We start from the raw sequence: 20,514 nt of genomic DNA, 5'->3' as shown, positions 1-20,514 counted from the left end.
CATAGTGGTATTATCGCTGCACTCCACTCCCACACACTCTCAGAGGCATAGTTGTATTGTCGCTGCACTCCACTCCCACACACTCTCAGTGACATAGTGGTATTATCGCTGCACTCCACTCCCACACACTCTCAGTGGCATAGTGGTATTGTCGCTGCACTCCACTCCCACACACTCTCAGTGACATAGTGGTATTGTCGCTGCACTCCACTCCCACACACTCTCAGTGGCATAGTGGTATTGTCGCTGCACTCCACTCCCACACACTCTCAGTGACATAGTGGTATTGTCGCTGCATTCCACTCCCACACACTCTCAGAGGCATAGTGGTATTATCGCTGCATTCCACTCCCACACACTCTCACTGACATAGTGGTATTATCGCTGCACTCCACTCCCACACACTCTCAGAGACACAGTGGTATTGTCGCTGCACTCCACTCCCACACACTCTCAGTGACATAGTGGTATTGTCGCTGCACTCCACTCCCACACACTCTCAGTGACACAGTGGTATTATCGCTGCACGCCACTCCCACACACTCTCAGTGACATAGTGGTATTGTCGCTGCACTCCACTCCCACACACTCTCAGTGACATAGTGGTATTATCGCTGCACGCCACTCCCACACACTCTCAGTGACATAGTGGTATTGTCGCTGCACTCCACTCCCACACACTCTCAGTGACACAGTGGTATTGTCGCTGCACTCCACTCCCACACACTCTCAGAGGCATAGTGGTATTGTCGCTGCACTCCACTCCCACACACTCTCAGTGACATAGTGGTATTATCGCTGCACTCCACTCCCACACACTCTCAGTGACATAGTGGTATTGTCGCTGCATTCCACTCCCACACACTCTCAGTGGCATAGTGGTATTGTCGCTGCACTCCACTCCCACACACTCTCAGTGGCATAGTGGTATTGTCGCTGCACTCCACTCCCACACACTCTCAGTGACACAGTGGTATTGTCGCTGCACTCCACTCCCACACACTCTCAGTGACAGAGTGGTATTATCGCTGCACTCCACTCCCACACACTCTCAGAGACACAGTGGTATTGTCGCTGCACTCCACTCCCACACACTCTCAGTGACATAGTGGTATTATCGCTGCACGCCACTCCCACACACTCTCAGTGACATAGTGGTATTGTCGCTGCACTCCACTCCCACACACTCTCAGTGATATAGTGGTATTATCGCTGCACGCCACTCCCACACACTCTCAGTGACATAGTGGTATTGTCGCTGCACTCCACTCCCACACACTCTCAGTGACATAGTGGTATTATCGCTGCACGCCACTCCCACACACTCTCAGTGACATAGTGGTATTGTCGCTGCACTCCACTCCCACACACTCTCAGAGGCATAGTGGTATTGTCGCTGCACTCCACTCCCACACACTCTCAGTGACATTGTGGTATTGTCGCTGCATTGCACTCCCACACACTCTCAGTGACATAGTGGTATTGTCGCTGCATTCCACTCCCACACACTCTCAGTGACATAGTGGTATTGACGCTGCACTCCACTCCCACACACTCTCAGAGGCATAGTGGTATTGTCGCTGCACTCCACTCCCACACACTCTCAGTGACACAGTGGTATTGTCGCTGCACTCCACTCCCACACACTCTCAGTGACATAGTGGTATTGTCGCTGCACTCCACTCCCACACACTTTCAGAGACATAGTGGTATTGTCGCTGCACTCCACTCCCACACTCAGTGGCATAGTGGTATTGACGCTGCACTCCACTCACACACACTCTCAGTGACATAGTGGTATCATCGCTGCACTCCACTCCCACACACTCTCAGTGACATAGTGGTATTGTCGCTGCACTCCACTCCCACACACTCTCAGTGGCATACAAAGAACAAAGACAAAGAACAAAGAAATGTACAGCACAGGAACAGGCCCTTCGGCCCTCCAAGCCCGTGCCGACCATACTGCCCGACTAAACTACAATCTTCTACACTTCCTGGGTCCGTATCCTTCTATTCCCATCCTATTCATATATTTGTCAAGATGCCCCTTAAATGTCCCTATCGTCCCTGCCTCCACTACCTCCTCCGGTAGTGAGTTCCAGGCACCCACTACCCTCTGCGTAAAAAACTTGCCTCGTACATCTACTCTAAACTTTGCCCCTCTCACCTTAAACCTATGCCCCCTAGTAATTGACCCCTCTACCCTGGGGAAAAGCCTCTGACTATCCACTCTGTCTATGCCCCTCATAATTTTGTATACCTCTATCAGGTCGCCCCTCAACCTCCTTCGTTCCAGTGAGAACAAACCGAGTTTATTCAATCGCTCCTCATAGCTTATGCCCTCCATACCAGGCAACATTCTGGTAAATCTCTTCTGCACCCTCTCTAAAGCCTCCACATCCTTCTGGTAGTGTGGCGACCAGAATTGAACACTATACTCCAAGTGTGGCCTAACTAAGGTTCTATACAGCTGCAACATGACTTGCCAATTCTTATACTCAATGCCCCGGCCAATGAAGGCAAGCATGCCGTATGCCTTCTTGACTACCTTCTCCACCTGTGTAGCCCCTTTCAGTGATCTGTGGACCTGTACTCCTAGATCTCTTTGACTTTCAATACTCCTGAGGGTTCTACCATTCACTGTATATTCCCTACCTGCATTAGCCCTTCCAAAATGCATTACCTCACATTTGTCCAGGTTAAACTCCATCTGCCATCTCTCCGCCCAAGTCTCCAGACAATCTAAATCCTGCTGTATCCTCAGACAGTCCTCATCGCTATCCGCAATTCCACCAACCTTTGTGTCGTCTGCAAACTTACTAATCAGACCAGTTACATTTTCCTCCAAATCATTTATATATACTACAAAGAGCAAAGGTCCCAGCACTGATCCCTGTGGAACACCACTGGTCACAGCCCTCCAATTAGAAAAGCATCCCTCCATTGCTACCCTCTGCCTTCTATGGCCTAGCCAGTTCTGTATCCACCTTGCCAGTTCACCCCTGATCCCGTGTGACTTCACCTTTTGTACTAGTCTACCATGAGGGACCTTGTCAAAGGCCTTACTGAAGTCCATATAGACAACATCTACTGCCCTACCTGCATCAATCATCTTAGTGACCTCCTCGAAAAACTCGATCAAGTTAGTGAGACACGACCTCCCCTTCACAAAACCGTGCTGCCTCTCACTAATACGTCCATTTGCTTCCAAATGGGAGTAGATCCTGTCTCGAAGAATTCTCTCCAGTAATTTCCCTACCACTGAAGTAAGGCTCACCGGCCTGTAGTTCCCGGGATTATCCCTGCCACCCTTCTTAAACAGAGGAACAACATTGGCTATTCTCCAGTCCTCCGGGACATCCCCTGAAGACAGCGAGGATCCAAAGATTTCTGTCAAGGCCTCAGCAATTTCCTCTCCAGCCTCCTTCAGTATTCTGGGGTAGATCCCATCCGGCTCTGGGGACTTATCTACCTTAATATTTTTTAAGACACCCAACACCTCGTCTTTTTGGATCACAATGTGACCCAGGCTATCTACACCCCCTTCTCCAGACTCAACATCTACCAATTCCTTCTCTTTGGTGAATACTGATGCAAAGTATTCATTTAGTACCTCGCCCATTTCCTCTGGCTCCACACATAGATTCCCTTGCCTATCCTTCAGTGGGCCAACCCTTTCCCTGGCTACCCTCTTGCTTTTTATGTAAGTGTAAAAAGCCTTGGGATTTTCCTTAACCCTATTTGCCAATGACTTTTCATGACCCCTTCTAGCCCTCCTGACTCCTTGCTTAAGTTCCTTCCTACTTTCCTTATATGCCACACAGGCTTCGTCTGTTCCCAGCCTTTTAGCCCTGACAAATGCCTCCTTTTTCTTTTTGACGAGGCCTACAATATCATTCGTCATCCAAGGTTCCCGAAAATTGCCGTATTTATCTTTCTTCCTCACAGGAACATGCCTGTCCTGTATTCCTTTCAACTGACACTTGAAAGCCTCCCACATGTCAGATGTTGATTTGCCCTCAAACATCCGCCCCCAATCTATGTTCTTCAGGTCCCGCCTAATATTGTTATAATTAGCCTTCCCCCAATTTAGCACATTCATCCTCGGACCACTCTTATCCTTGTCCACCAGTACTTTAAAACTTACTGAATTGTGGTCACTGTTACCGAAATGCTCCCCTACTGAAACATCTACCACCTGGCCGGGCTCATTCCCCAATACCAGGTCCAGTACCGCCCCTTCCCTAGTTGGACTGTTTACATATTGTTTTAAGAAGCCCTCCTGGATGCTCCTTACAAACTCTGCCCCGTCTAAGCCCCTGGCACTAAGTGAGTCCCAGTCAATATTGGGGAAGTTGAAGTCTCCCATCACCACAACCCTGTTGTTTTTACTCTTTTCCAAAATCTGTCTACCTATCTGCTCCTCTATCTCCCGCTGGCTGTTGGGAGGCCTGTAGTATACCCCCAACATTGTGACTGCACCCTTCTTATTCCTGATCTCTACCCATATAGCCTCACTGCCCTCTGAGGTGTCCTCTCGCTGTATAGCTGTGATACTCTCCTGAACAAGTAGCGCAACTCCGCCTCCCCTTTTACATCCCCCTCTATCCCGCCTGAAACATCTAAATCCTGGAACGTTTAGCTGCCAATCCTGCCCTTCCCTCAACCAGGTCTCTGTAATGGCAACAACATCATAGTTCCAAGTACTAATCCAAGCTCTAAGTTCATCTGCCTTACCCGTAATGCTCCTTGCATTAAAACATATGCACTTCAGGCCACCAGACCCGCTGTGTTCAGCAACTTCTCCCCGTCTGCTCTGCCTCAGAGCCACACTGTCCCTATTCCCTAGTTCTCCCTCAACGCTCTCACCTTCTGACCTATTGCTCCCGTGCCCACCCCCCTGCCATACTAGTTTAAACCCTCCCGTGTGACACTAGCAAATCTCGCGGCCAGGATATTTATGCCTCTCCGGTTTAGATGCAACCCGTCCATCTTATACAGGTCACACCTGCCCCGGAAGAGCTCCCAGTGGTCCAGATAACCGAAACCCTCCCTCCTACACCAGCTGTTTAGCCACGTGTTTGTCTGCTCTATCTTCCTATTTCTAGCCTCACTGGCACGTGGCACAGGGAGTAATCCCGAGATTACAACCCTCGAGGTCCTGTCTTTTAACTTTCTGCCTAGCTCCCTGAACTCCTGCTGCAGGACCTCATGCCTCTTCCTGCCTATGTCGTTAGTACCAATATGTACAACGACCTCTACCTGTTTGCCCTCCCCCTTCAGGATTCCCTCTACCCGTTCGGAGACATCCTGGACCCTGGCACCAGGGAGGCAACATACCATCCTGGAGTCTCTTTCACGTCCACAGAAGCGCCTATCTGTTCCCCTGACTATAGAGTCCCCTATAACTATTACTCTTCTGCGCTTTGACCCTCCCTTCTGAACATCAGAGCCAGCCGTGGTGCCACTGCTCTGGCTGCTGCTGTTTTCCCCTGATAGGCTATCCCCCCCGACAGTATCCAAAGGGGTATACCTGTTCGAGAGGGGGACAACCACAGGGGATTCCTGCACTGACTGCCTGCCCTTTCTGGTGGTCACCCATTTCTCTGCCTGCACCTTGGGTGTGACCACACTTACATAACTGCGATCTATGACGCTTTCCGCCACCTGCATGCTCCTAAGTGCATCCAATTGCTGCTCCAACCGAACCATGCGGTCTGTGAGGAGCTGCAGTTGGGTGCACTTTCTGCAGATGAAGCCATCCAGGACGCTGGAAGCCTCCCGGACCTGCCACATCTCACAGTCAGAGCACAGCACCCCTCTAACTGACATTGCGTCAATTAATTAAAATTTGTCTTTTTTTTTTTTTATAAATACTTTTTTTTTTTTAAATTACAAAGTTACTGTCAACTATCTGTTTCCTAGCACTAGATTTCTAATAGAAATGCGATAGCTAACTATAATATCCTCCGATCTCTGGCTTAGATATCCTCTAAATTATAATTAAGTTATTATGTTTAATTAGTTCCCAAATAGTCAAAAAAATTTAGGTTAGAATCCCAACCAGCCACTCAGGTCACAGCTTTTCTGTCCCCCCCGACACACACAATTTGAAAAAAGGTATAAAAGTAAAAATCACTTGCTTACCTTCTGAGATGTTCTCAGGTTCTCTCGCTGACAGAGACTGCTCCTCCACCTCCAATCCTTGGCCTGCACAATGCTAATAATATATAATATAATATGGCACTTACCTTCCACCAATGGGTCTTATTATTAGGTTAGAGGAGGAGGGTGGGTGGGAGACACTACACGTGTAGTGTCTCGGGTTTCCTCTCCACCAGAATTTATTGGGGGGGGGGGGGGACTTGCCAGAGGTCGAACTTCCGGTTCCCGCCGAAATCCAAAGGGCTGCTCCTGTAAAGGTAAGTGGTTTTAAAGTCGCTACTCACCTCCCAGAAGGCCCCTGCGCACCGCTGCCGCCGAAATCCAAAGGGCTGCTCCTGTAAAGGTAAGTGCTTTTAAACTCACTACTCACCTCCAAGAAGGCCCCTGCGCACCGCTGCCGCCGAAATCCAATGGGCTGCTCCTGTAAAGGTAAGAGCTTTTAAACTAACTACTCACCTCCCAGAAGGCCCCTGCGCACCGCTGCCGCCGAAATCCAAAGGGCTGCTCCTGTAAAGGTAAGTGCTTTTAAACTCACTACTCACCTCCAAGAAGGCCCCTGCGCACCGCTGCCGCCGAAATCCAATGGGCTGCTCCTGTAAAGGTAAGAGCTTTTAAACTAACTACTCACCTCCCAGAAGGCCCCTGCGCACCGCTGCCGCCGAAATCCAAAGGGCTGCTCCTGTAAAGGTAAGTGCTTTTAAACTCACTACTCACCTCCAAGAAGGCCCCTGCGCACCGCTGCCGCCGAAATCCAATGGGCTGCTCCTGTAAAGGTAAGAGCTTTTAAACTAACTACTCACCTCCCAGAAGGCCCCTGCGCACCGCTGCCGCCGAAATCCAATGGGCTGCTCCTGTAAAGGTAAGAGCTTTTAAACTAACTACTCACCTCCCAGAAGGCCCCTGCGCACCGCTGCCGCCGAAATCCAAAGGGCTGCTCCTGTAAAGGTAAGTGCTTTTAAACTCACTACTCACCTCCAAGAAGGCCCCTGCGCACCGCTGCCGCCGAAATCCAAAGGGCTGCTCCTGTAAAGGTAAGTGGTTTTAAAGTCGCTACTCACCTCCCAGAAGGCCCCTGCGCACCGCTGCCGCCGAAATCCAATGGGCTGCTCCTGTAAAGGTAAGAGCTTTTAAACTAACTACTCACCTCCCAGAAGGCCCCTGCGCACCGCTGCCGCCGAAATCCAAAGGGCTGCTCCTGTAAAGGTAAGTGCTTTTAAACTCACTACTCACCTCCAAGAAGGCCCCTGCGCACCGCTGCCGCCGAAATCCAAAGCATAGTGCTATTGACGCTGCACTCCACTCCCACACACTCTCAGTGACATAGTGGTATTGTCGCTGCACTCCACTCCCACACACTCTCAGTGGCATAGTGGTATTGACGCTGCACTCCACTCCCACACACTCTCAGTGACATAGTGGTATTGTCGCTGCACTCCACTCCCACACTCTCAGTGACATAGTGGTATTATCGCTGCACTCCACTCCGACACACTCTCAGAGGCATAGTGGTATTGACGCTGCACTTCACTCCCACACACTCTCAGTGACATAGTGGTATTATCGCTGCATTCCACTCCCACACACTCTCAGTGACATAGTGGTATTGTCGCTGCACTCCACTCCCACACACTCTCAGTGACATAGTGGTATTATCGCTGCACTCCACTCCCACACACTCTCAGTGACATAGTGGTATTATCGCTGCACTCCACTCCCACACACTCTCAGAGGCATAGTTGTATTGTCGCTGCACTCCACTCCCACACACTCTCAGTGACATAGTGGTATTATCGCTGCACTCCACTCCCACACACTCTCAGTGGCATAGTGGTATTGTCGCTGCACTCCACTCCCACACACTCTCAGTGACATAGTGGTATTGTCGCTGCACTCCACTCCCACACACTCTCAGTGGCATAGTGGTATTGTCGCTGCATTCCACTCCCACACACTCTCAGTGACATAGTGGTATTGTCGCTGCATTCCACTCCCACACACTCTCAGAGGCATAGTGGTATTATCGCTGCATTCCACTCCCACACACTCTCACTGACATAGTGGTATTATCGCTGCACTCCACTCCCACACACTCTCAAAGACACAGTGGTATTGTCGCTGCACTCCACTCCCACACACTCTCAGTGACATAGTGGTATAGTCGCTGCACTCCACTCCCACACACTCTCAGAGGCATAGTGGTATTGTCACTGCACTCCACTCCCACACACTCTCAGTGACACAGTGGTATTGTCGCTGCACTCCACTCCCACACACTTTCAGAGACATAGTGGTATTGTCGCTGCACTCCACTCCCACACTCAGTGGCATAGTGGTATTGACGCTGCACTCCACTCACACACACTCTCAGTGACATAGTGGTATCATCGCTGCACTCCACTCCCACACACTCTCAGTGACATAGTGGTATTGTCGCTGCACTCCACTCCCACACACTCTCAGTGGCATAGTGCTATTGACGCTGCACTTCCCTCCCACACACTCTCAGTGACATAGTGGTATTGTCGCTGCACTCCACTCCCACACACTCTCAGTGGCATAGTGGTATTGACGCTGCACTCCACTCCCACACACTCTCAGTGACATAGTGGTATTGTCGCTGCACTCCACTCCCACACTCTCAGTGACATAGTGGTATTATCGCTGCACTCCACTCCGACACACTCTCAGAGGCATAGTGGTATTGACGCTGCACTTCACTCCCACACACTCTCAGTGACATAGTGGTATTATCGCTGCATTCCACTCCCACACACTCTCAGTGACATAGTGGTATTGTCGCTGCACTCCACTCCCACACACTCTCAGTGACATAGTGGTATTATCGCTGCACTCCACTCCCACACACTCTCAGTGACATAGTGGTATTATCGCTGCACTCCACTCCCACACACTCTCAGAGGCATAGTTGTATTGTCGCTGCACTCCACTCCCACACACTCTCAGTGACATAGTGGTATTATCGCTGCACTCCACTCCCACACACTCGCAGTGGCATAGTGGTATTGTCGCTGCACTCCACTCCCACACACTCTCAGTGACATAGTGGTATTGTCGCTGCACTCCACTCCCACACACTCTCAGTGGCATAGTGGTATTGTCGCTGCACTCCACTCCCACACACTCTCAGTGACATAGTGGTATTGTCGCTGCATTCCACTCCCACACACTCTCAGAGGCATAGTGGTATTATCGCTGCATTCCACTCCCACACACTCTCACTGACATAGTGGTATTATCGCTGCACTCCACTCCCACACACTCTCAGAGACACAGTGGTATTGTCGCTGCACTCCACTCCCACACACTCTCAGTGACATAGTGGTATTGTCGCTGCACTCCACTCCCACACACTCTCAGTGACACAGTGGTATTATCGCTGCACGCCACTCCCACACACTCTCAGTGACATAGTGGTATTGTCGCTGCACTCCACTCCCACACACTCTCAGTGACATAGTGGTATTATCGCTGCACGCCACTCCCACACACTCTCAGTGACATAGTGGTATTGTCGCTGCACTCCACTCCCACACACTCTCAGTGACACAGTGGTATTGTCGCTGCACTCCACTCCCACACACTCTCAGAGGCATAGTGGTATTGTCGCTGCACTCCACTCCCTCACACTCTCAGTGACACAGTGGTATTATCGCTGCACTCCACTCCCACACACTCTCAGTGACATAGTGGTATTGTCGCTGCATTGCACTCCCACACACTCTCAGTGACATAGTGGTATTGTCGCTGCATTCCACTCCCACACACTCTCAGTGGCATAGTGGTATTGACGCTGCACTCCACTCCCACACACTCTCAGTGGCATAGTGGTATTATCGCTGCACTCCACTCCCACACACTCTCGGTGACATAGTGGTATTATCGCTGCACTCCACTCCCACACACTCTCAGTGGCATAGTGCTATTGACGCTGCACTCCACTCCCACACACTCTCAGTGACATAGTGGTATTATCGCTGCACTCCACTCCCACACACTCTCAGTGACATAGTGGTATTATCGCTGCACTCCACTCCCACACACTCTCAGTGACATAGTGGTATTATCGCTGCACTCCACTCCCACACACTCTCAGAGGCATAGTGGTATTGTCGCTGCACTCCACTCCCACACACTCTCAGTGGCATAGTGGTATTGTCGCTGCACTCCACTGCCACACACTCTCAGTGACATAGTGGTATTGTCGCTGCACTCCACTCCCACACACTCTCAGTGACATAGTGGTATTATCGCTGCACTCCACTCCCACACACTCTCAGTGGCATAGTGGTATTGTCGCTGCACTCCACTGCCACACACTCTCAGTGACATAGTGGTATTGTCGCTGCACTCCACTCCCACACACTCTCAGTGACATAGTGGTATTGTCGCTGCACTCCACTCCCACACACTCTCAGTGACATAGTGGTATTGTCGCTGCACTCCACTCCCACACACTCTCAATGACATAGTGGTATTATCGCTGCACTCCACTCCCACACACTCTCAGTGACATAGTGGTATTGTCGCTGCACTCCACTCCCACACACTCTCAGTGACATAGTGGTATTATCGCTGCACTCCACTCCCACACACTCTCAGTGACATAGTGGTATTATCGCTGCACTCCACTCCCACACACTCTCAGAGGCATAGTGGTATTGTCGCTGCACTCCACTCCCACACACTCTCAGTGGCATAGTGGTATTGTCGCTGCACTCCACTGCCACACACTCTCAGTGACATAGTGGTATTGTCGCTGCACTCCACTCCCACACACTCTCAGTGACATAGTGGTATTATCGCTGCACTCCACTCCCTCACACTCTCAGTGGCATAGTGGTTTTGTCGCTGCATTCCACTCCCACACACTCTCAGTGACATAGTGGTATTATCGCTGCACTCCACTCCCACACACTCTCAGTGGCATAGTGGTTTTGTCGCTGCATTCCACTCCCACACACTCTCAGTGACATAGTGGTATTATCGCTGCACTCCACTCCCACACACTCTCAGTGACATAGTGGTATTTTCGCTGCACTCCACTCCCACACACTCTCAGAGGCATAGTGGTATTGTCGCTGCACTCCACTCCCACACACTCTCAGTGACACAGTGGTATTGTCGCTGCACTCCACTCCCACACACTCTCAGAGGCATAGTGGTATTGTCGCTGCACTCCACTCCCACACACTCTCAGTGACATAGTGGTATTGTCGCTGCACTCCACTCCCACACACTCTCAGTGGCATCGTGGTATTATCGCTGCACTCCACTCCCACACACTCTCAGTGACATAGTGGTATTGTCACTGCACTCCACTCCCACACACTCTCAGTGACATAGTGGTATTGTCGCTGCATTCCACCCCCACACACTCTCAGTGGCATAGTGGTATTGTCGCTGCACTCCACTCCCACACACTCTCAGTGACATAGTGATATTATCGCTGCACTCCACTCCCTCACACTCTCAGTGACACAGTCGTATTGTCGCTGCACTCCACTCCCACACACTCTCAGTGACATAGTGGTATTATCGCTGCACGCCACTCCCACACACTCTCAGAGGCATAGTGGTATTGTCGCTGCACTCCACTCCCACACACTCTCAGTGACATAGTGGTATTGTCGCTGCATTCCACTCCCACACACTCTCAGTGACATAGTGGTATTGTCGCTGCACTCCACTCCCACACACTCTCAGTGACACAGTGGTATTGTCGCTGCACTCCACTCCCACACACTCTCAGAGGCATAGTGGTATTGTCGCTGCACTCCACTCCCACACACTTTCAGTGACATAGTGGTATTGTCGCTGCACTCCACTCCCACACACTCTCAGTGGCATAGTGGTATTATCGCTGCACTCCACTCCCACACACTCTCAGTGACATAGTGGTATTGTCGCTGCACTCCACTCCCACACACTCTCAGTGACACTGTGGTATTGTCGCTGCACTCCACTCCCACACACTCTCAGTGACACAGTGGTATTGTCGCTGCACTCCACTCCCACACACTCTCAGTGACATAGTGGTATTGTCGCTGCACTCCACTCCCACACACTCTCAGTGACATAGTGGTATTGTCGCTGCATTCCACTCCCACACACTCTCGGTGACATAGTGGTATTATCGCTGCATTCCACTCCCTCACACTCTCAGTGACATAGTGGTATTGTCGCTGCATTCCACTCCCACACACTCTCAGAGGCATAGTGGTATTATCGCTGCACTCCACTCCCTCACACTCTCAGTGACACAGTGGTATTGTCGCTGCACTCCACTCCCACACACTCTCAGTGACATAGTGGTATTATCGCTGCACTCCACTCCCTCACACTCTCAGTGACACAGTGGTATTGTCGCTGCACTCCACTCCCACACACTCTCAGTGACATAGTGGTATTATCGCTGCACTCCACTCCCACACACTCTCAGTGACACAGTGGTATTGTCGCTTGCATTCCACTCCCACACACTCTCAGTGACATAGTGGTATTGTCGCTGCACTCCACTCCCACACACTCTCAGTGGCATAGTGGTATTATCGCTGCACTCCACTCCCACACACTCTCAGTGACATAGTGGTATTGACGCTGCACTCCACTCCCACACACTCTCAGTGACATAGTGGTATTGTCGCTGCACTCCACTCCCACACACTCTCAGTGACATAGTGGTATTGTCGCTGCACTCCACTCCCACACACTCTCAGTGACATAGTGGTATTATCGCTGCACTCCACTCCCACACACTCTCAGTGACATAGTGGTATTATCGCTGCATTCCACTCCCACACACTCTCAGTGACATAGTGGTATTGTCGCTGCACTCCACTCCGACACACTCTCAGAGGCATAGTGGTATTGACGCTGCACTTCACTCCCACACACTCTCAGTGACATAGTGGTATTATCGCTGCATTCCACTCCCACACACTCTCAGTGACATAGTGGTATTGTCGCTGCACTCCACTCCCACACACTCTCAGTGACATAGTGGTATTATCGCTGCACTCCACTCCCACACACTCTCAGTGGCATAGTGGTATTGTCGCTGCACTCCACTCCCACACACTCTCAGTGACATAGTGGTATTGTCGCTGCACTCCACTCCCACACACTCTCAGTGGCATAGTGGTATTGTCGCTGCACTCCACTCCCACACACTCTCAGTGACATAGTGGTATTATCGCTGCATTGCACTCCCACACACTCTCAGTGACATAGTGGTTTTGTCGCTGCATTCCACTCCCACACACTCTCAGTGACATAGTGGTATTGTCGCTGCACTCCGCTCCCACACACTCTCAGTGACATATTGGTATTATCGCTGCATTGCACTCCCACACACTCTCAGTGACATAGTGGTTTTGTCGCTGCACTCCACTCCCACACACTCTCAGTGACATAGTGGTATTGTCGCTGCACTCCACTCCCACACACTCTCAGTGACATAGTGGTTTTGTCGCTGCATTCCACTCCCACACACTCTCAGTGACATAGTGGTATTGTCGCTGCACTCCACTCCCACACACTCTCAGTGGCATAGTGGTATTGTCGCTGCACTCCACTCCCACACACTCTCAGAGGCATAGTGGTATTGTCGCTGCACTCCACTCCCACACACTCTCAGTGACACAGTGGTATTGTCGCTGCACTCCACTCCCACACACTCTCAGAGGCATAGTGGTATTGTCGCTGCACTCCACTCCCACACACTCTCAGTGACATAGTGGTATTGTCGCTGCACTCCACTCCCACACACTCTCAGTGGCATCGTGGTATTATCGCTGCACTCCACTCCCACACACTCTCAGTGACATAGTGGTATTGTCACTGCACTCCACTCCCACACACTCTCAGTGACATAGTGGTATTGTCGCTGCACTCCACCCCCACACACTCTCAGTGGCATAGTGGTATTGTCGCTGCACTCCACTCCCACACACTCTCAGTGACATAGTGATATTATCGCTGCACTCCACTCCCTCACACTCTCAGTGACACAGTCGTATTGTCGCTGCACTCCACTCCCACACACTCTCAGTGACATAGTGGTATTATCGCTGCACGCCACTCCCACACACTCTCAGAGGCATAGTGGTATTGTCGCTGCACTCCACTCCCACACACTCTCAGTGACATAGTGGTATTGTCGCTGCACTCCACTCCCACACACTCTCAGTGACATAGTGGTATTATCGCTGCACTCCACTCCCACACACTCTCAGTGACATAGTGGTATTATCGCTGCATTCTACTCCCACACACTCTCAGTGACATAGTGGTATTGTCGCTGCACTCCACTCCGACACACTCTCAGAGGCATAGTGGTATTGACGCTGCACTTCACTCCCACACACTCTCAGTGACATAGTGGTATTATCGCTGCATTCCACTCCCACACACTCTCAGTGACATAGTGGTATTGTCGCTGCACTCCACTCCCACACACTCTCAGTGACATAGTGGTATTATCGCTGCACTCCACTCCCACACACTCTCAGTGACATAGTGGTATTGTCGCTGCATTCCACTCCCACACACTCTCGGTGACATAGTGGTATTATCGCTGCATTCCACTCCCTCACACTCTCAGTGACATAGTGGTATTGTCGCTGCATTCCACTCCCACACACTCTCAGAGGCATAGTGGTATTATCGCTGCACTCCACTCCCTCACACTCTCAGTGACACAGTGGTATTGTCGCTGCACTCCACTCCCACACACTCTCAGTGACATAGTGGTATTATCGCTGCACTCCACTCCCTCACACTCTCAGTGACACAGTGGTATTGTCGCTGCACTCCACTCCCACACACTCTCAGTGACATAGTGGTATTATCGCTGCACTCCACTCCCACACACTCTCAGTGACACAGTGGTATTGTCGCTTGCATTCCACTCCCACACACTCTCAGTGACATAGTGGTATTGTCGCTGCACTCCACTCCCACACACTCTCAGTGGCATAGTGGTATTATCGCTGCACTCCACTCCCACACACTCTCAGTGACATAGTGGTATTGACGCTGCACTCCACTCCCACACACTCTCAGTGACATAGTGGTATTGTCGCTGCACTCCACTCCCACACACTCTCAGTGACATAGTGGTATTGTCGCTGCACTCCACTCCCACACACTCTCAGTGACATAGTGGTATTATCGCTGCACTCCACTCCCACACACTCTCAGTGACATAGTGGTATTATCGCTGCATTCCACTCCCACACACTCTCAGTGACATAGTGGTATTGTCGCTGCACTCCACTCCGACACACTCTCAGAGGCATAGTGGTATTAACGCTGCACTTCACTCCCACACACTCTCAGTGACATAGTGGTATTATCGCTGCATTCCACTCCCACACACTCTCAGTGACATAGTGGTATTGTCGCTGCACTCCACTCCCACACACTCTCAGTGACATAGTGGTATTATCGCTGCACTCCACTCCCACACACTCTCAGTGGCATAGTGGTATTGTCGCTGCACTCCACTCCCACACACTCTCAGTGACATAGTGGTATTGTCGCTGCACTCCACTCCCACACACTCTCAGTGGCATAGTGGTATTGTCGCTGCACTCCACTCCCACACACTCTCAGTGACATAGTGGTATTATCGCTGCATTGCACTCCCACACACTCTCAGTGACATAGTGGTTTTGTCGCTGCATTCCACTCCCACACACTCTCAGTGACATAGTGGTATTGTCGCTGCACTCCGCTCCCACACACTCTCAGTGACATATTGGTATTATCGCTGCATTGCACTCCCACACACTCTCAGTGACATAGTGGTTTTGTCGCTGCACTCCACTCCCACACACTCTCAGTGACATAGTGGTATTGTCGCTGCACTCCACTCCCACACACTCTCAGTGACATAGTGGTTTTGTCGCTGCATTCCACTCCCACACACTCTCAGTGACATAGTGGTATTGTCGCTGCACTCCACTCCCACACACTCTCAGTGGCATAGTGGTATTGTCGCTGCACTCCACTCCCACACACTCTCAGAGGCATAGTGGTATTGTCGCTGCACTCCACTCCCACACACTCTCAGTGACACAGTGGTATTGTCGCTGCACTCCACTCCCACACACTCTCAGAGGCATAGTGGTATTGTCGCTGCACTCCACTCCCACACACTCTCAGTGACATAGTGGTATTGTCGCTGCACTCCACTCCCACACACTCTCAGTGGCATCGTGGTATTATCGCTGCACTCCACTCCCACACACTCTCAGTGACATAGTGGTATTGTCACTGCACTCCACTCCCACACACTCTCAGTGACATAGTGGTATTGTCGCTGCACTCCACCCCCACACACTCTCAGTGGCATAGTGGTATTGTCGCTGCACTCCACTCCCACACACTCTCAGTGACATAGTGATATTATCGCTGCACTCCACTCCCTCACACTCTCAGTGACACAGTCGTATTGTCGCTGCACTCCACTCCCACACACTCTCAGTGACATAGTGGTATTATCGCTGCACGCCACTCCCACACACTCTCAGAGGCATAGTGGTATTGTCGCTGCACTCCACTCCCACACACTCTCAGTGACATAGTGGTATTGTCGCTGCACTCCACTCCCACACACTCTCAGTGACACAGTGGTATTGTCGCTGCACTCCACTCCCACACACTCTCAGAGGCATAGTGGTATTGTCGCTGCACTCCACTCCCACACACTTTCAGTGACATAGTGGTATTGTCGCTGCACTCCACTCCCACACACTCTCAGTGGCATAGTGGTATTATCGCTGCACTCCACTCCCACACACTCTCAGTGACATAGTGGTATTGTCGCTGCACTCCACTCCCACACACTCTCAGTGACACTGTGGTATTGTCGCTGCACTCCACTCCCACACACTCTCAGTGACACAGTGGTATTGTCGCTGCACTCCACTCCCACACACTCTCAGTGACATAGTGGTATTGTCGCTGCACTCCACTCCCACACACTCTCAGTGACATAGTGGTATTGTAGCTGCATTCCACTCCCACACACTCTCGGTGACATAGTGGTATTATCGCTGCATTCCACTCCCACACACTCTCAGTGACATAGTGGTATTGTCGCTGCACGCCACTCCCACACACTCTCAGTGACATAGTGGTATTGTCGCTGCATTCCACTCCCACACACTCTCAGAGGCATAGTGGTATTATCGCTGCATTGCACTCCCACACACTCTCAGTGACATAGTGGTATTGTCGCTGCACTCCACTCCCACACACTCTCAGTGACATAGTGGTATTGTCGCTGCACTCCACTCCCACACACTCTCAGTGACACAGTGGTATTGTCGCTGCACTCCACTCCCACACACTCTCAGTGACATAGTGGTATTGTCGCTGCACTCCACTCCCACACACTCTCAGTGGCATAGTGGTATTATCGCTGCACTCCACTCCCACACACTCTCAGTGACATAGTGGTATTGACGCTGCACTCCACTCCCACACACTCTCAGTGACATAGTGGTATTGTCGCTGCACTCCACTCCCACACACTCTCAGTGACATAGTGGTATTGTCGCTGCACTCCACTCCCACACACTCTCAGTGACATAGTGGTATTATCGCTGCATTCCACTCCCACACACTTTCAGTGACATAGTGGTATTGTCGCTGCACTCCACTCCCACACACTCTCAGTGACATAGTGGTATTATCGCTGCACTCCACTCCCACACACTTTCAGTGACATAGTGGTATTGTTGCTGCACTCGACTCCCACACACTCTCAGTGACATAGTCGTATTATCGCTGCACTCCACTCCCTCACACTCTCAGTGACATAGTGGTATTGTCGCTGCACTCCACTCCCACACACTCTCAGTGACACAGTGGTATTGTCGCTGCACTCCACTCCCACACACCCTCAGTGACACAGTGGTATTGTCGCTGCACTCCACTCCCACACACCCTCAGTGACATAGTGGTATTGTCGCTGCATTCCACTCCCACACACTCTCAGTGACATAGTGGTATTGTCGCTGCACTCCACTCCCACACACTCTCAGAGGCATAGTGGTATTGTCGCTGCACTCCACTCCCACACACTCTCAGTGACACAGTGGTATTGTCGCTGCACTCCACCCCCACACACTCTCAGTGACATAGTGGTATTGTCGCTGCATTCCACTCCCACACACTCTCAGTGACATAGTGGTATTGTCGCTGCACTCCACTCCCACACACTCTCAGAGGCATAGTGGTATTGTCGCTGCACTCCATTCCCACACACTCTCAGAGGCATTGTGGTATTGTCGCTGCACTCCACTCCCACACACTCTCTGAGGCATAGTGGTATTGTCGCTGCACTCCACTCCCACACACTCTCAGAGGCATAGTGGTATTGTCGCTGCACTCCACTCCCACACACTATCAGTGACATAGTGGTATTATCGCTGCACTCCACCCCCACACATAGTGGTATTGTCGCTGACTAGTAATCCAGAGACCCAGAGTCATGCTCTCAGGACCCGGATTCAGATCCCACCATGGCAGATAGTGAACGTACAGCCACTCGCCCTGGCTGCTGTCACCCCGAGCAGCTTCTGCTCGTACAGCCACTCGCCATGGCTGTGGTCACCCCGAGCAGCGTCTGCTCGTACAGCCACTCGCCATGGCTGCGGTCACCCCGAGCAGCTTCTGCTCGTACAGCCACTCGCCATGGCTACGGTCACCCTGAGCAGCGTCTGCTCGTACAGCCACTCGCCATGGCTGCGGTCACCCCGAGCAGCGTCTGCTCCTACAGCCACTCGCCGTGGCTGCGGTCACCCCGAGCAGCTTCTGCTCGTACAGCCACTCGCCATGGCTGCGGTGGCTAGGCAGATGCCAACCACACCTGGTTGATTCCCTAACTCCATTGTCTGCAGAGGGTGAAAGGCGTACATGTTAGCATGGCGGGTAACCCTGTGCCCAACCAGGCTCGGCGGGCTACACGGTGACCCCGGCCTGCACTGCAGACCCTGCACCCACCTGTCCCCCCGCCACTCCCTCCCCCACCTCGACATGTTCCCTCCCCCTTCCATTCCCACCCCCATACCCGGCCGTCCCCGTTGATACTTTGCCCTCTGTCGGTGCCTGGCATGGAGGGACGTCTGACTCCGGTCCCCATCCCTGCCAGCTGGGGTACCGGTGGCTGGCACAACCCATGCCAGGGGTACGCTGTGCCCTCATATGGGTCTACTGCAGGCGTCCTCCTTGAGTGGGCCACATGGTGCCCTGCCAGCAGAGTGCCTCACATTTTTTTGGGAGGGGGGTGTGACTGGCTGGTGATGCTTTGCTCAACCATGGGCCACGGTGTGCAGTCAGTGGGGTGCCCAGCTGTACGGCTCTCTTGCAGGCCGCAGCGATAGTGGCTCATGCCTGGTCACCCCGCCCCCAGGGGCACGCCCCCGGCCCATCCCCTGGTCATCCCCAAAGCTTCCCCCAGCCTTGGAAGATGCCCCCCCAGCCAGCAGGACTGACAGGCCACGGCTGCACCTCTGGGACCAGGTCTTACCTGCTCTCTCTCCCTCAGCAGCTACGGCGCTTAATTCCCTATTTTAAACACCACAAGCAAACTTCGCCGTCGGTACTTCCACCTGGCAGAGGCGGAGCATCGCGGGAGGCCTGCAGAATGCTGGGTGGGACCCATTAATGATATGTCGACAGCCTTTACCGTACAATTTGCATGCCCATGTTGGTGTGAGGCATAGAACGTATTCATGCCTGTGTCAGGCACCAGAGCATGGCATTCCATTGGGTGCCCCGTGCAGGGCTCAATTTTCAGCTATCCGCTATTCTCTTCCCGGGGTCTGGACACCCGAGGTCTTTTAGCCTTGGAATGCACCCTGAGGAAAGCCACGAGGGAGGGATAATGTTGGGCTCCTACCTCAACATCAATTTCAGGGGATTTAACTCGCTGCATCAAACTTGTCTGGGAACGTTTCTTTCTTGATGTTTTTATTAATTCCGTGGCTTTTTGTTTTCAGTTTGTTTTTCAAGACCTATTCATCTTAAATTTACAGGTATTGCAATGACACAGAGCCAGCGGTTTAGTATTTTAGATGGTTCTATTTTACTGTACCTTTTCCTGAGGTCTTCTTTTGTGGTCTTTTTAAACCATGTCACGTAGACTGTTAAGGCCAAAAGGCCCAGAAAAAGAAGAATCAATGCTGCTGATAAACCACCGATCAATCCATTCTTGTGAATTGCAATGGTACAGAAATCGCCAAAGTACCAGTAGCCGTCAGTCAAGTCACAGCTGGGAAATGTTGAAGGAAAACAGTCACGATTACTAGCAGA

The 20,514-nt window shown here is 51.6% G+C and overlaps 1 protein-coding gene across 4 annotated transcripts in view; it reads right to left on the bottom strand.

The window, feature by feature from the left end:
• The window catches only part of LOC140404658 (mucin-3A-like), a 192,943-nt gene that overhangs the window by 116,928 nt on the left and 55,501 nt on the right, over positions 1 to 20,514 (bottom strand). For all 4 annotated transcript variants that reach the window (XM_072493282.1, XM_072493281.1, XM_072493284.1 and 1 more), the window contains one exon: positions 20,297 to 20,473. In XM_072493282.1, the coding sequence (XP_072349383.1) occupies positions 20,297 to 20,473 (177 nt within the window). The remainder of the gene's footprint in view (positions 1 to 20,296; positions 20,474 to 20,514) is intronic.

The sequence above is a fragment of the Scyliorhinus torazame genome, chromosome 31 (genome assembly GCF_047496885.1).
Source record: "Scyliorhinus torazame isolate Kashiwa2021f chromosome 31, sScyTor2.1, whole genome shotgun sequence".
NCBI classification, from domain to species: Eukaryota; Metazoa; Chordata; class Chondrichthyes; order Carcharhiniformes; family Scyliorhinidae; genus Scyliorhinus; species Scyliorhinus torazame.
This window is presented reverse-complemented; position numbering and strand designations above follow the sequence as displayed.